The sequence below is a fragment of the Falco peregrinus genome, chromosome 1 (genome assembly GCF_023634155.1).
Source record: "Falco peregrinus isolate bFalPer1 chromosome 1, bFalPer1.pri, whole genome shotgun sequence".
Classification (NCBI taxonomy): Eukaryota; Metazoa; Chordata; class Aves; order Falconiformes; family Falconidae; genus Falco; species Falco peregrinus.
In genome coordinates this window covers 100,647,829-100,665,683 of record NC_073721.1, presented here as the reverse complement: position 1 = coordinate 100,665,683, position 17,855 = coordinate 100,647,829, and the positions used below count along the sequence as shown (strand labels likewise).

The 17,855-nt window shown below is 39.3% G+C and overlaps 1 protein-coding gene across 2 annotated transcripts in view; it reads right to left on the bottom strand.

Annotated features, from left to right (window-relative positions):
• The window catches only part of BRF1 (BRF1 RNA polymerase III transcription initiation factor subunit), a 175,809-nt gene that overhangs the window by 102,859 nt on the left and 55,095 nt on the right, over positions 1-17,855 (bottom strand). Inside the window, exon 4 of one of the 2 annotated variants that reach the window (XM_055802849.1) lies at positions 2,821-2,852. The exons of the other annotated variant lie outside the window; for it this stretch is intronic. Within the exon in view, the coding sequence (XP_055658824.1) occupies positions 2,821-2,852 (32 nt within the window). The remainder of the gene's footprint in view (positions 1-2,820; positions 2,853-17,855) is intronic. 2 annotated transcript variants of the gene reach the window in all.

Below are 17,855 nucleotides of genomic sequence, written 5' to 3'. Positions count from 1 at the left end.
ACTAACAAAAAAGCAAACAAAAGGCCTGATTACAGACCTCTCTAAAGACTATATTTGCAAGTAAAATGCAGTATCTGAAAATATAACCAAGTACTTTCCCTGTCAGAGACTGATGACTGATCATCCTTCCAACTCAATCAACATGCAGCATGACGGCCCTGCACCGGGAAGGAGCCCCGTTTGTAGCTGTGGTCTGGACATTTTCAGTTCATTGCAGATACTGCTTTAAAGTCTAAATGTACCAAAGGCATACTGAATCCGACAACACTTTCAACATGGGGTTTCCAAGACATATTTCACCTGAAGACAAAATGGCAGAAAAAAATACCAAAGAAATTGCCTTTCCAATTAAAAAAAAACCCCATACCATCAACATTTTGGCTTGTTCCAAGATGACAGAAGTTTTGAAGCTCATAATCCTATTATGAAATGTAGCAGTTCTCCAGTGGGATGAGACAAACTCCCACATCTCAGTCATCAGCATAAGAGGAAGGCTTGTATGACTTCTTAAACAGACGGCCATTAACAGTGAAAATTAGGCTGCTCTATTGCTAAGTTTCAGCAGCATAATACTATTCTGAAAGCATATTACACTACAGGGGACAGCTTTTTTTTTTTTTAATGGAAAATGAGGAACCAAATTCCAAAGCAATTCAATAAAAGACACAAAGAAAGGCTGTACAAGAAGTACAGACCAGAGACCAAGAGGCCACACTTAGGATTTCCATACCTCTTGCCTTTTGTTTTTGTTTTTTTGGGTTGGTTGGGGTTTTTTTGTTTTTGTTTTTGTTTTTAAGCTTAACAGAACAAGAGAGAACGAACACAAATACGACAGGTCATTAAACAAATACTGAGTTGCAGGTAACAGCAGATTCAAATATTCATTACTTTTACTTTTAGCTACTACCTTTCTTATGCTGGGAGTTACAGAGGGTGTTAACTCTCCCAGTGCTTGCAAGACACTGGCTGAAGGTCACTGACGTGCAGGGTGCCATCAGTGGGACGAAGAATGGCACAGCTCCTATTCTTTCCAGCTGCAGGTTGGCAAAAGGAAACAATGGACAGCCTGTTTCACAGGCTTTCATTTATCTTTTCTGCTGGTAGCTAGAGTTAAAGTTTGGGGGTTTTTATTTATTTGCTTTTAGATGAAGCAATACACAACGGGTCATTATGCCTTTCCCTGCCCCCCACAGCAACTGAGCTGCATCAAGTAGAACGTTCAGAAGAACAATCTCAAAATTTGCTGTTAGCATCTAAGCAAGAGTTGGTGAAGGTCAGCAGTAACTAATTTTTTTAGACTTTCAGATGTGATTTTTTTTCCTGATATAGAATTGACACCTTTCTCATTTTACCAAGAAAAAACAGTTACCTGAACCAGCATGACATATTTTCTACAGATGAGTCTGAACAAGTAAACTATTTTGGAAAGATAGCACCACTCCCACTACTGCTACAGCTAATAACCTTTCTTCTTCTTTAATGGCATTCACATCCCAACTTCAGGATGGGAGAGCTGTCCTTGGAAAAAGGCACTTCAAGGTAATATATACAATCTAATGAACTAATTGCTTTTCATTTTTAGGCACACTATCTATGGGCAAAGGCTGATCTAGAGCAGAATGTACTGAAGTTTTCTGCCTGGGCCATAAATGTTTGGCCACGAAGTTTTTTGTTGGGTTTTTTTGGGTTTTGTTTTAAACAAACTCAGGGTGGAGGAGAAGTCAAGCTAGGACCTGAAAAGCTCATTTATACGTTCTCAAACAGGACTTTCTAGCTAGCTCCAGTTAACAGTAACATTTAACATTCCTGTTTGCTCAGATTCATCTTAAGAAGCTATAAAGTAGAACACATCAGAAGTCTTCACACAGTTAAATGCATAAATACAGATCATTATACTGACATTTTGCATTTTTCTTCTTTCTGGGGTTGATTATTTCCCTACTACTAATCTATTTCTGTCTCTCCCATCTTTTTATTTACCACTCTTTAAACTTCTGGTCCTCATATGCTCCCATCCTGACACCTTTTCTGGCTGGAATGTACAGAGGCAAAAAGACAAATCATTCACTCTTTCCTGTCAGCAGGAACAGACAACAGATTTTTTTTTTTCTTTAACTGATACCTCTTATTCTTCACACTATGTAATTATGCCTCCCATTCTACACATGCAGTATTTGGTTATAAGTAATCAAGATAATTCAATAAGAGTTCAGAAAAAAGTTACTGATTTTAAGAATTAAAAATTCATTTGATTATTGCAATTGCAGCAGATTGCTTCAAGCAATAAATAGCCTTCAGAGGGATGCCATTTACCAAGACAGCTGGGAGGACAAAAATAGATGCAACTAACCTACTCACATTATATGTAAAACAGTTGTAACATGGAGAATGGGGGTAAGACAGCATATGTCAGTAGAGCTTTCTGTTTCCACACACAGAGCAAGTATGCATTTCTCTCAAAATACATTTCATAGAACACATCTCTGTAGTGCACTAATCCATTTACACAGTATTATCTAGAAAAAAATTACCTGTCTTCAACAACTGTTGTTTTAAAAATGTAACATCTGACCCTATGCCATTGCAGTGACTCTGAATCCCGACGAAAGGATCATACTAACCCTTGACACATTATTTGTAGCATTAACATTTTTGACATGTAATGTTACTGAGATTTACAAATCCAGTGATTTTCCAATTCAAAATTTTTAGAGAGAAACTGAAACATCCCGAACAGCCCACACTGACAGCTCTCTGCTTGCAATGAATTTTAAACTTCAACAATTCAACAGAAGTTTCAAATAAAAAGAGATACAATACCTGAAGAAGGTCACTGAGATCAAGTAACATGTCTGTGAAGAAGTCAAGGAATACACATGCTTGTTGAATGTGACAGCGTTTCTTAGTTTCATTAGCAACCACAAAAAAAGGAAGAAATAAACCCAGGTTTAACTGTCAAAGAAACCAAATACAGATTAAGTACTTTGATGTACCACTTCTGCTAACAGTTGGTATGCAGCTGACAGTTCAGGTCCCCCAAAAAGTCCTGCCAGCACTCACTGCATTTACCGCACAAGTTGTTTATGTGGAGTGATAGTCTCAAAGGACAAACCAACACCTTGTGTGTTTTAAAATACCATATACTGCAGCCTAAGAAAGGCCCATTGATAAAAAAAAAGTAATAGCAGCAAGATAGTTTATTGCACTTCGTTTAAGAACATAAAGCATCAGTAGTCTTCTATCCCACTTTAGGAGCCCAGGTTCCCAGAAAAACAGGTGGAAGAGCAAACTAAAAAAACAGCAGTAAGTTTCTTTTGTCCTCTTCTATTGGGACCTGTCAAAGAACTGGGAAGAGAAAGCTGCTTTGGCTACTCTCTTCTCTGACCAAGCAAATCAGCTGTTACCTTAGAGTTTTGACTCCATCTATCATATCCTACACTGCTGCAAAAATACTAGGTCACCATCTACTACTCATTATGAGCACACTTGGAACTCATAATAGCTAACAACAAGCAGAAAGCACTACAAGTCTCCATTAGATTTTACTGAAAGCAAGCATGCTTAGAAATACACTGTGTAACAGTACATAAGAAAAAAGCCAAGCAGCATTAAGCTTAAGGTGCAAAGGTAGCCTTCTTGCTGCTATCAGAACACATGCTGGATTTCCTATCAGCTACTCGGGTGTGAATTACACACTGTAAAGGTGTTCCGGTTTTACCATTAAAAAGAGCGTCAAAGTAAAGTCTGAGAGAAGAGAGAGTGAGGCAGGCAAAGAAAACACGTGTGTGAGGGTGCTACATACATAAATGCACATACATGTTAAAAAATCCAGTATTAAAAAGAATACAGGGACATCGGTACGTTTGGTTCATCATGGTAACACACATATTATGTTACTGAAGTATGCCAGAGTAATATAGTAAGTGTTTCTCCTAAATATTATCAGCCATGGAAGGTGAATAATTCTGATACTGTTATCAGTTTATACATAAACATTTGCCTCGCTACGAATTTTTATCCTTGAATATTTCTATCCTTAGTTTGCATTTGAAGTTGTAAGAATTTAGTACTCCAAATCCGTTACAAAATTCAATATGTTATGTTAATATTATTTGGTGAAACGTAATTTTAGCATTAAAAAATACAGCATAGCTGGATATTTAATTAGCTGAAAACTCAACATGTCTCTGAAAAAATCCAAAATCCATTATAGACAGTATTACGCAAGACATTAAAGTAATCTTAAATTTTAACCCAGTAAGGAAATTGCTAACAAAACCAACCTGTAAAATACATAGCTTAGAAATCTATGCAGAGCAATACTGAATTCAATGCAACTTTTTGGTCAAAGTAGCAAGAAAGGAGAAAATAGAATAATAATGCAATTGCCAAGAAACCATAACCGTCAGCTTATCTAACAGACCTAGGAAGAAAACATGACACCAATGTTATGCTTGAGAACTATACTATATTTGAAAATGTTCCTAGTTCATTACTGACCTGAAGTGTCTGGTTACCTTACACTCACCCTGAGACACCTTCACCACTGAGATAAACAAAATTATCACTCTTATCTGATAGATTCTGTCATAACTTAGAAAAAACACAACAAGAACAAATAATAATAATAATCATAATGCGGCTTGTAAGTTATTGAGGCACTGAAGTGAGCAACAGAGTGGTCCCAGAGCCAGTGCTGTCACCGGAGACAGAGGAGGAGCCAGAAAGACAGCATCAGTGCCAAACACTAATTCACATCTTAGGTGAGCCAGAGAGCTACTTTTCTAACCTAGACATTTCAGTTACAGTCATGAAATCTGTATACCAGAGTGTTCTTCATCCTCCTGAAACTGTTAAAAAACACTCTGATGGAAGACCTAAACGTAACACATTACAGGTGCCCAGGCTTTATCACTGTAACAGGCCGGGGGAAACAAAAAACAAAACCAAGAACACCCACACATTTTGTCCAAGTGAGAAGAAACAAGAGAGCATTGTATGCATTTATAATGGCATAAGATTAGAGCTAAGCAGATGGGAAATTCACTTGCAGGGTTCAGGCAACTCTGAAGCAATTTAGAGCTACACTATAGATGCTTTAACATACAGTTGCTTTGCTCCTTAGAGAAGTTAGTTCAAGCGTCCACTGAAATTGTAAAAGCAAAGGTCACAGTAAAAATGTGGCATTTCTGGATTTCATTTAAGGTAGCCTCCAGCAATCTCTCTGCCTGTTTAGACGGGTAGCTGCTACAGTGAAGCAAAAGCAAAGGGGAAACTTGAGTCATGCAGTAGCAATGGGTTGGCCTTTACTATGAATATTGTGAGCACAATTATCAGCAGGAAGTAGTTGTAAAAACAGGCAGTTGTTTTCAAACTCCTTTTCAGAGTTGGAACAGTTCGGGAGAACGTACAACAACAGCTGAAAACAGCAGATAATACGTACTATGAATTCAAAAATTATACAATCATAAGATCGATGTTTTCTTTGAGGCTGAAAGAAAACAATGATGATTTTACATACAGAGCCTGCTAGCACATGGAAAGTTCTGAAAGGGACAGAAAGCTACTGATATGGTAGATATACACATACAAAATAACAGGACAAACACAAGGGAACTTAGGTTATAAATGCACCCAAATTAAAAAAAAAAAAGGAGAAAAAAGCTCTAACAGTTTCAACTGCTTTTCCTTTGCTATTCATTCTTGAAATCAGTTTCAGCAAGGTAGGCAATTGACTGTCCATCACTAGAAACTTATAAATCAAAACAAGATGAGTCTAAAGTCTTCACTTCAGAAGATTTAATTCAAGGGAATCCTTTGACCAATATGATGCAAGAGGTCAGACTGAGTGGCCAGAACACTCCCTTTTCTGCCTTTATAATCTAGTAATCTGTGGATTATGTGAGAGCACCATGAATCACAACAATAATGATCTCATTCCAGCACCAGAGGAAACAAAAAGTTCATAATTAAATGAATACTACCGGAAACCTAAAACCCAAAAATACCAAAACAAGCATGCATTTGTACTTCAGATAGACCTACATTTTACGTATTCCAGCTATCCTAAAAGTACTTGTACACAGCAAATACTGTAGTGAAAACCCCTTGGTTTTCAATACTAACATTTAGCAGGAAGTAAAACTGGCATTTGCCAAAGTTTATATATAGAGATGCAGGAATAAATTGTAGAAGATGCTTTTAAAATAACAACTATAATTTGCAATGCAGTTGTTCCCAGTCCTAAAAAAAAAAAGTTACAAAAATTAATCTGTATTTTAGTGTCTGACAACCTACAATAATCAGGAAACCTTCAAACAGATTATTTCATGCTATTGAGTCAAAATTCTTCCACTACGTAGCATGTCATATCTGGGAGATACAAGCACAAAAAAGCAGTGCAGAGGAGACAGAGTCTAGTATTTACTTAGGTTTTGTAAGTTATCCTCAGAACGTTTTTTACTTATTTTTACAAGTTTACTACAAAATCAGCCATCCCACGGAAAGAGAACAAATGCCCAGGAATCATGACTGCAAGCCTCTCAGCAGAAATCTGACATCCATAACAGCCATGCTGTCCACTAATGAAGCATTACCTTTTTTCAGCTGAAGCTAAAATGCTTTCTGTTTCTATCAAAAACTAAAACCACAGTCATTAAATTTCTAAATTATTTAAACATAAAGTCATTCTCTGTACTCAACCAGAGCAATTCAACTGGCTGCAAACAAAAAAGCAAAGCTTAATAGGAAATCTGACTGAAAAGCAAAAAATAAAACACCAATTTGCTGAACAGTGAAACAAATTTTCTTCAAGTTCTAAATGAAATGAAATATTTGCAATTTCAACGTCAGGGTTCTGTATAAGCTACATAAGAGATGAGAACTTCCCAGAAGCACTTACAGTAACACACACAGTAAGACAAAAGGGAAGACAGACACAGAGTGATACCAGGGTGAACAACTAGTGCCAGCATTTGGCTGGCCCCGAACCCAGTTTTCCACCTTTCAGTTCAACACCCAATTCACAAACTCCCCTTTCCATGTTTTCATACACCAAGTGATTTCTGACTACAGCTTATCACGATTATCTCTGCTGCTTTACAATCTTTCACCATTTTAATTAGCAATTAATTAAAACTGACTGACAGCGCTAATTGTTTAAAGTAAACATTTCTCTTCCCAATGACACTGAACTAAAACGATTGGAAGATAACCACCAAAACCAACGCTTTTGTAGAAAACTCATTTCTGATAACTCTAATAAAAGCTTTGCCTTGAGGCTGAAATCCTACAGAGCCAGTTTCCAAAGTTTAAGTTTGCAATTTTGTCTGTGCAAGGAAGCCCACATAGCACAGGCTCCAGTCAAGTATACAAATAAAAACAGCATTTAACAAATCAAACTGGTAAACACAAATACCATTTTTATAAAAAGCTATCTTTATGTGTAGATCAATGCATGATTAAAAAAAAATTGCATTTTGGTCTGTGGGTTTTGGGCTTTTTCCTTCTTTGCACACAGCTGCATGTCTGTGTTTCATAAAACCATATTTCTCTTTAATCTGTACTCTAAAATCCCCAACTTAAGGACAAAAAGCAGCACCACAATCCTTCCACAGGTAAATCCGGATGTTTCTCTAGCACTTCCCTTTCAACATGTGCAATGTCACTATCTTCCTAGCTAGGACAAAGGCAGCAGCAATAATTCAGCAGCAGTAATTCAGCATCATACAACCACCTAGGCAGACTATGAAAAAGGAGACAGGCATTTTGGGCTGCATTCAGCCTGCCTGGTTTCATGGCATTAACTGAAAGGGTTAGAAGTGTAGCTTTCTGTCTCACCCAAGATCCGAATTAGCCTCTGACACCAGTTCTCCCCTCCTCTATCTCCAGTGACTGTAGACAAAATCTAGGGCAACTGGGCTGCTGGCTGGCGCCACAGCCAGTTAGACTGGATGGATCCAACGCCTGCGAGCTGTACCAACCTTCAGACTCCCCAATGCACATACAGTTCAGCCTTCACTAAATTAATGCTGTAGCTTTTCTTAATAATTGTCTTCAGAGTCATTCCCATTTAGAGGAACATTTTCAAAAGTATGCCAGGCTAGCTGAATATGCAGCGAGCATTCAGCACTTCTCTTGAAAACACTGCCCTTGGAGAATATGATCTTCAAAGCATCGGGGCTAGGCTGTCTTCCTAGTGCTACTGACTGCAAGTAAATAACCTGCTTTATGGGCTATTTGCAAAGTATTTACATAGTTGCATGTAAATTTATAACACAACACAACCAAAAAAAGTAAAAAAAAAAAAAAAAAACAAAAAAACCACACAACAAAAAACATTTCTTGTCCCAAAATGCTTGCGCAGTTAACTTGCAATTATTCAGGACATCAAATGGATAAAATATGCAAAGAATATCCTGTAAAAACTACTGAAAGATAATCTAGTTAGTATATTTGCTCTGGGAAAAGAAAATTTAGGCATAGAATGAAAATGTAAATACTAATTTAGAAGTTTTGAGAGACATGAGGTTAATCTTCAACCTGGATGATGTGACCATGTATAAATAAACAGTTGGCTATACTCAGACAACAAAAAGTCTCCAAACAAGAAAGAGAGACCTCGTTCCCTCCATAGTAAATTGAAGAAGCGCTGGTGAGGGAAAACAAGAGAGGTTGCTAGGAGAAGCAAGGTTTAAGGAAGAACTCAGAAGAAGAGTGGGGCTGGCAGACAAGAATGGGAGAGAGGCACCAGGAAAGGAGCAAAGCTCAAGCTGGAAGGGAAAAAGAAACAGAGTAAATAGTAAAACCACTGCAGAAAACATCCTGTGTCTGAAGAGTTCAAACATATAAGCAGCTATGAAATTGCACAGTTCAAAAATCTGCACAGAACAACTATTTGATAATAAAGTAGGCATAAAAAAAAAGCAACTGGGAAGGAGGACACCAACAGTAAAGATTTACGTAAACATAAAGAAATTCAGTTCTCTCTCTTTTCCCCCGTGTACAAAATCTGTAAAGGTCATGACTCTTGTACTGACAGCGAAGGAAAAGTTTCACAAAACTCAGAGGTGCGGACCTGGAAGAATGATGCTGAGATGACAATCGGGAATTCAGCACAGCAGCAACACACACACATTTGGAAACGTGAAACAGCCGGCTGAGACAGAGAAACTAGATGCAGAGAAAAATCACTGCCTGCTCAGAGGTGGCAAAGGACAACCAGCACTGTCATGAGCCTGACACTCCATTTTTCAAAAAAACTCCAAATGGAAGAGTTTGGAAAAATGCAAAAAAGAAAAAGAATAGCCCCCCAAAAAAAAACAAAACAAAAAAACCCCACACACACAACCCCAACCAGAATAATCTCAGCCAGCCTGCCCCAAACTGGCTAGATTCTGGCCCATTACCATCCCCAGGCTGGTATTTGTGCAGCAACGTTGCAAACCAGCCTAGGGAACTGTCTGAAGTCAGTGGTTTTTCTTTTTTTCTGCCCACCACCCCCCTTTCAGCTGGTTTAACTCCCCTCTTCCCATGTAACTGCAGGAACACCTGGGCTGATAGAAGGCAGGGGATGGACTGGGGGAGGACTGAGCATACAAGGACAAAGCAAGATGACTTCTTTCTGAAGCTGTGCCAGCTCACGCTAGCTTAAAGCATTCATCAGAACTAGAGCCTGAGACAATCTCTCGGTCACCCATCCCACCTTCTCAAATTTCTCTTTAAAGTCAATGTTTGCAGAGCTCTCCCCAGCTTGCTCCAAAACACAAAGACTACCTTATCTGAAAGAGAAACCTTAAAACAACTAAGGAGCAAAAGCCTGTGGAATACCTGCTTTACAGTAAATCAAAATCTTAAAAAACTGGTAACACCTTCCTTATTTTAAGTACATACAGAGTTCCTGTGCAAAAGTTCATCATAGTACTGCTCTGCTTTACCCACTACAAACACCCAGCTATACTCTTCAAAAAGTAGCATTTCAGTGCTTAATTAAACCAGAACAAAACCAGATTCTGTAGATACAGAATGTTTTACATTTTCGATGCTTGAAGCCAAGTGGTAAATCTTTGCTTTCATACCCATACTGAGTCTAATGCACCGGTATTAAGTGCTCCTCAGAGAATTATCTCAACAGACCTTTGCTGGGACGGGAGTGTGGTGGCTGCTGTACCCAGCACCGGGATACGCCAGAGTTTGCACAGAAATTCAGGTGTTGCTTTCCTGCCAGTACCTGTGAACTTGATTTATCTGTGCATAGGCATTATCTGGTATCTTACATGTAAGTGCCACTCATTTAGCAGAAGATTTCTGACACTAGAGACTTTGTTTTAAGAAAAAGCACGGCTTCAAAAAAAATGAATCACTTCCCTGCCATTCTGAGGCTGCTGAATCCTTAATGGCCTTTGGTGGGAAGTACAACAATCGGATGTGTTAAAGCTCCCATTCTCAGAGGCGTTCAAGAGAACCGTATCAGCATATGTCATGTAACACTAGGACAGAATAAGCCCCTCTGTATCAGAAGCCTGCAGGCACCTAAGAGTAGAAACCTCTCTCATGACACGGACTGGATACTTAACTGCCCGGCACCAAAGGGGGCCCTTGTATTCAGAAAGCAGGCGGTACAGGGGGCCTTTCCCCCTACCAGTGTATTCCAGTTGATCAGAAAACCTCTCCCCAGCAGGTGGGAGAGCTCTGCATTCCCACCCTCCCACACATCTACTGCACTCCATTGGGAAACACCAGGCATGATGGCTTCAAGGCTGCGGCTGGCTCTCTCCCAGGGCACAGACTGAGCACTGCTTTCACAAGTGCTACCAAACTGTTAATTGCTAGTCTCGTAGTAATCAAATCAAGTTTGATTAAAGGCATTGCAGTAACTCACAATAACTTCCCCAATCACCTGTCTTGGTTACAGAACTTAAACGGTGCACAGAGCTGAAAACCAGGAGCTTAGGACTAGCTATCAGCAGTGCTTGGAAGTCAGGACAACATGCCACTTTTACACTAGCTAAACTGCTCAAAGCAGTCTGTTCAGTCATTTTCAGTAAAATAAAAAGGAAACCATGGTGCTAAACTAATGCACTGCATCAGTGGGTTGAAAAATCCTCAACGCATGCTTTCACTTTAAAAATGCCTACACTACATATAAAAAAAGGATTTCTACATGTTCACTGTAGCAGAAACCTACATAAGTCATAACACAAGGTTATACAGAATTTGATTTTTATTAAAGAGTTACATTTTCTAAACTGGGCTTGCCTTATGGATCATAAGTAGCAGCTTACCCAAATGAGTTACTAATAAAGCATTTCAGCAAATACAGAACAACATATCTTGCACAGGCCATGCTTTATCGTACCACTCTAAGAGTGTTCAAGGGAGGTTTATTTAGCAGTATGGGAGCAGAAAACTTGAACTACCTGCTTGGACAGTTATCCAGGTATCTTTGGATATGGTAACAGACAGAAAAAAACTGAGTTAGCACATCTGAATTTACCAACCTCTGAACAATACACAATATGCAACACAATACACATATACACAATATGTCTTCACATCTACTTCACAGCAATACACAAAGGAGAGATTACCTTTAGCTGGAAAGGTGAGAAGATACCTTCGCTTCCTGAGAGCACAACTGAACAGGGCTCAAGAACTTACAAAAAACCCAAACAAAAAAAATAAAACAAAAAAAAACCCCAAACAAACAATGAACCACAACAGTTTTTCTAATTTTAAAAATAGCAAATACCAATTTTAAATACCTTTGAGGGCCAGAGATAAGCGATGCATCATACTTTGAAATGGATACAATACTCAGAATGACACATTCCCCTTCAAGGACATAATATACTGGATTCTAAATTTAAAGCAAGCTTATATCTTGAAAAGTTGCCCCTAGAAAAAGATTACATTTGGTCCTTGATCGAGTACAGTACAGCAGGTGGAGGGAGTTGACATGGCACAGAAGAAAGATGACATGTCTGAGATTTTAAGGTAGCTAACTTTTCAGAGTGTTCAATTACAAGACTAAATCTTTAAGATTATCTACTAAGCAGGGAAAATACAGTCACAGACGTTTGATCCACTTTGGATTTTATCTACATGAAAGGGTGCGAAATAAATGCTTTCCTTTAGGGATCGGTTTTTCCCCAAGAAATTGAAAGCCATAGCCCAGGGGCACTCTAGGCTGTGCCTCAGGACACTGGGTTTCTGTTCCCATTTTTGCCACCATCCCACAAAACACATTTCATCTTTATCATGTTTTTATAATGAAATCAAGGAAGGGGAAACTGTTGCCAAAATGCTCTGAAACCTTCTGATTATTTTATTATTATAATATGCATTTTGACTCTGGGGTCCCCAGAGTCTCCCCAAAGAGTCAGAGAAACAAGCCTTCAAATGTACTTTAGGTATAATCTTCTAGTAGTTAACTAATGTTACGGTCAACAATTACTTTTCAGACCATCTCCCTGCCTTTGAAAGGCCCAAACTACATCCTGTCTTAATGCAACATCCTGATCTAACTAGTGGGTTTACGATATGCAAATCAACATAGATATTTGTCCCCATCCAAAACATGCAAAAAAAGCTTAAGAGCTAAGTGACATCCTCAGTGCCTTATAATAAAGAGATTAAATGCATTATCACAGATTCAGTCCCCCTTGCAAGTATGCCAGCTCTAATTTTCACGCCTCTATTATCCAAAACACATAGCTAAGAAGCTCCTGTAACAACTTTAACATCCTTTATCCAGTTTAATATTTAATTCAATTTTGCACCAATTTGCTCTAAAATCACTTTGTAAATACATTTAGTAAATAAATTCTCAGTGTCAAAAAAGATAAGGCAAGTGTTAATTCCTTGTTACTGATTACTCATCTCTATGAAGGGATCCTTAAGGAGCAAAAGGAAACCCCTTCATTGGGGCAAGGCATGTGGGGGAAGAGGAGGGTAGGAAGAGGCCAGAATACACATACCAATATCCTACTGAAAACTCAGGTCTTCAGTAAGCAGTCTGCTACAATTCTCCACTGGTCATGGATCCTGCAATTCTGTTTGGCATTACTGCCCATATATACCTCAGTCAGGAACTCCCAAAGCATCACAAGACAATGTTGCAAAGCATCCGTTAGTGAATACACTGAAGTTAATTTACTTGCAAATGAAACTTCTCACATTCTTAAAAGTTAACAACCTTCATTAAATGGTTTTAATCAAGATGGAAAACGAGGAATATTTTCCTGAAGTGTCGTGTTAAACTTTTATCCCTGTATTATCTTCTTTTGAATGCTGTAGCAATGGCAAGCACTTATCTCCTGTCTCTCTTACAGCACAGAGACTGCTCATTCATTATCAGTTTTTAAGAAGCTGTAAACTTATCTCAGCTGCTGGAATTCTTCATGAGAGAATGAAAAAAAAAAAAAAATCAGTAATGGTGTACATATCATCTGCCTCTGGGAAAATAAAAACTGCCAGTGATACGCTGGGAAAGATCTCCTTAGACTCCTTGAACACAGTCTTGCAGTCGTTTTATTGTAACTTAGTGGTGTAATTTCAAGTAACATTCTACAATATGCTGATGCCAAGCTCCTAAAATACAGCTCTGCTCCGAACAACAACGGAGAATGCTATTGTGGGTTTTGTGTTTACAGCTGCTTGCTGATTGTGTCTTATTTGCAAGGCTTTCAAGAATGACAACTTTTTTTCCCATCAGCCTAGGATTTTGATAACAAGCTCAGTACGACACCATGGCTAGTGAGCCTGGAGAACTTGCTCCTCTTCACAATTTTAGCTAAAAATTCCAAGGGGTTTAGCCAATAGACTTGAAAAAGTATATTCCAGGGTCTTAGCAAAATCAAATAGCAGTATGTAGAACAGGACTCCTATGTTGTGGGAGGCAGCAGTATGAGGTATAGACACACATGAAGCACAAACATATCTACATCCTACTACTGCCTTGATGAGCAAGTAATTTTGCTTCCCTTCTGTGCCTCAGTTTCTCCACCCAGAAGATGGGGATTGTAATACTGACCTTCATAAAATGCTACAGATTCTATACCTCCATCACCAGGACCCTCAGCTAGGAGGAAGCAAACTGGAGTTACAGTCCTACTGGCAGGACCGGTTACATATTAGGTCAATACAATCATATGTAATAAATACATCAGTTAAAAAAAAACACCGAAGACAGACACAGAAATAACCTAAGAGAAAGAAGCTGAACAAGGTATACACCCTCTCTCAAAGCCTGGCCATTCACCTACAAAAGCTTCTACTTATTTGCTTTTCTTCTGGTCCCACAATTCTTGCATTTCAGATTGCACGGCAGCAACAGCTTCAGAAGGAGAACAGGCAGGGCTTGGCCCCGATTACCCTCTCAGCTTTTAACTCCCCTTACAGAAGCAAATCTGGGTTTCCTGCAAATCAGCAAGAGGCTTTAATCACCAGCTCTAAAAAAAAAACCCAATAATTTAAAAAAAACATATCAATAAGCACCTGTCATTGTGTCACCCACCGTAAGATGGATCACTCTGGGCTCTGAGCAAAGAGAAACTCTCCGTACTATAACACTAGCCAAACACTTAAACTGCCAAGTGGAAAGATAATTCAGCTGCACCCCTGAGCAAAGTGTCACCTACCCATCAGTCTTCGGCACCCTGATTGACATGGGCTCAGGGGAAACTGGCACTGTGGTGGATGCTGCTTATCTTGACTTCAGCAAAGCTGAAGACATGGTCCGCCATGGTGTTCTTAAAGCCATATTGTTGAGACATTATGGTTTGGCTTGCTGGCCTAGAAGGTAAGCATAAAATCAGCTGGACTGCCAAGTTTGAAGGGCTGTGATGAATAGTACAAAGTCCAGCTAGCAGACAGTTACCGCAGGCATCCCTCAGGGGCAACACTGTCTCAATTAGCAAGGAGACAGCAAGACAGAAGGCGCCCTAGGCAAGTATGCAGCTGACACCGAGCTTGGGGAGCAGTCAATACAGCTCAATCTGTCAGAAGGTGAGGCTGCCATTCAGAGGGATCTTGGCAAGTTGGAGAACCAGGCTGACAGGAGCTGTATCTGTCTTTGAACTTCTTAAAAGTCTCACAGGCAAGACTCAAGACAGAGTAACCCCTTGCTACAGTACGGGCTGGGACTGACCAGCCAAGGAACAGCTTGCACAAAGGGAGCTGGAGGTCCCCACGGACAAGTTGAGCAGGAGCCAGCAGGATGCTCTTTTGCATCAAGAAAGGTGAAACATGTACTGAGCTGTACTAGCAAAAGCACAGCCAGCAGTCAAAGGACATGGTTATTCCCCTCTGTTCACTACCTACAAGGCTACACCTGGAGTGCCATGTTCAGGTCTAGGTTAAGTGCAGCACCAACACTCTGGAGTGATGACTGGAGGGCCACTGAGGTGGCTGAGGGGCTGGAGTGTGCGATATACTAGAAATGGCTGAGAGCTGGGCTTGTTCAGCCCAGAGAAGAGAAGGCTTCAGGGGACATCTAATGCTGTCTTAACTACTTAAACGAGAGGGTATAGAGAATATGGAGCCAAATTCTTCTCAGCCACACACACACAGAACAAAAAGGTAACAGATACAAGTTGCAGCAAAAGAAAATCTGATTAGATATTAAGACAAAAAAAAAATCTTTGCCAAGAAGGTGGTAAAACCCAGAGAGAGTATGACATGTCCATTGCTAGAGACAACCAACACTCTGAGCAGGGCTTCAGCAATCTACTGAGGACATGAGCAGGGGAACTGGAGAATTGACTTCCAGAGGCCCCTTCCAGTCGAAATTATTCCACAACCCTACATATGGCACAAGCTTTCTGGATTATCTCCTGCATATTTCATCACCTTCAGATACACTGCCTCTATAAACGTTTCCCTGTATGTACCACACCTGATTGCTGGACAACTGGCAGAAAACACTCTATATTCTCCTTCCTCCCATCCTATGAACCTGTCAGTAGGAAGGACTGTTGGGATGAAACACTTCCATCATTATACTTCTTTTGCAGCTCTTTTGGGGGGGGATGTCCTCATGTTCTGGATACCACCTTCTCAGCCCACATTCTTGGCTCCCGATTGTGCTCCCAACTTTGCCAGTTGCAACAGGAGGAAAGTGACCAGTTCAGCTCTACTGGGAGGGCTGCCAATGTTACCAGCAAAACCCAAGGACTGGAGTATTCTCTTCTTTCATCATTGAATGACTATGAGAAACAGCTGAGACTCGGAAGCCACCAGTTCAAAGACTGAGGAATTAATATAAGAGCAACCAATACTTGAGTTGCTTTCCTCTGTCACAGTAAGAGCTTAGAGTTGAGGTGGAAGATAATAAATATTAAACTGAACGTTGACAAAAATATTTTTCAACCGAAAAACTGTAATCTGAATACGTGCTGGAAATAATTATTGGCAATGAACTGGGTCCTCCAGATGTGACAAGAATGCAGTGATTTGGGAGTCCCTCAGAGACAGCAGCACAGATGCAGTCCATCTGTTGCATTCTCTAGAAGACTGATCCTTTAAGGACCAGAAATTCTCATACAGAAGAGAAAATTCAACTTAGATTCTGCAGAAGTTAACAGCACTCATGTGGGAAAACCAAACTTTCAACTCCAGATAAGTACAAAATAGAGCATTCTCTGATTTCAGGTACCAGCTGAGACACAGCAGCTGAAACCTCCAGATGTCTCTTTAAAAGACAACTTCTTTAGTAATGACTTACAATTATTCTACATTTCTTTCCTCATTTCCCTGGAGATCAAGGATGGTCCACTGGTGATTTCAATGGCAAATTTCAAAAGAAATATTCTCAATTCAGACAGCCCAGCTCTTTCACCCGACAGGAAAAGTCACAGAACAGCATCTATAATTTCACAACCTTTGGAGCTGAATAGGCAGAACTTCATTACTCTGGAGCCATGGCTTCATTAGGGAGGGGGAAAAAGGGAAAAAAAAAAAAAAAAAAAAAAAGTAGCGTATTTTTAATGCAAGTTAGCTAGAAAGGCACAAAATCCTTGCAAAGCAAGGACACCGTGGTGCTTTCTCAGAACTAGCAAGTTCAGGTAACCTCTCAAATTTTCTACAGTCTAACTTGAAACACCAGCTCTTTGTCCCAGAATTGTGCCACACATTACAGTACCTGAAATGACAATCACAACTTTGTTTCCCCTTGGAAACTGCAATGCCAAAAGGCTCTCTACAAGCACAATAAAAAGTTAAGAGGACCAATTATAGAAGGAAAAATATTGTAAAACAGATAAGGCAAGAAATTCTCCCAACAATAAGACAGAGGCAAAGTTTGCAGTTCTGTTTTTTATGAAATAGAGACTTTCACATTTCAATTATTACATGTCCTGTTGCTGAATATGCATTTTTACTGCACAATTTTCTCTTCATATTAAAAAGATTATAGCATAAATTAGACAAATTTTTGGACAAAAAATTCTGTTAGTGTGGGCAGTCTGTGTATTTCCCCTTTTCCAAAATTTGGTTTTCATCATGAATAGTTCCTAATATGATAATATATATAGTTCATCATTCCTTCCTGCTTACCAATAAATATAAAAGGAATATGAAAAGCATTCTGATTTCTACTCCCTGTCAAGGCATAAGCTAAGATTTTTGGCAGAAAAGCTGCTCCTTCATTGAAGAAACAGTTATATATCACCATTTAAAAATACCAATTAGCAAATCTCATAGCACTTTACCAACACATGCAGTCAAAACATCACTGAGACTACTGTGTTTCTCCCAAACTGGAAGGATGTTGAAAACTTAAAATGATCCACTTACAGCTGATCTAAAGACGAGAGCTCCGCAATTTATGTTTTATTGTCAAATGTTTAAAGGATTAA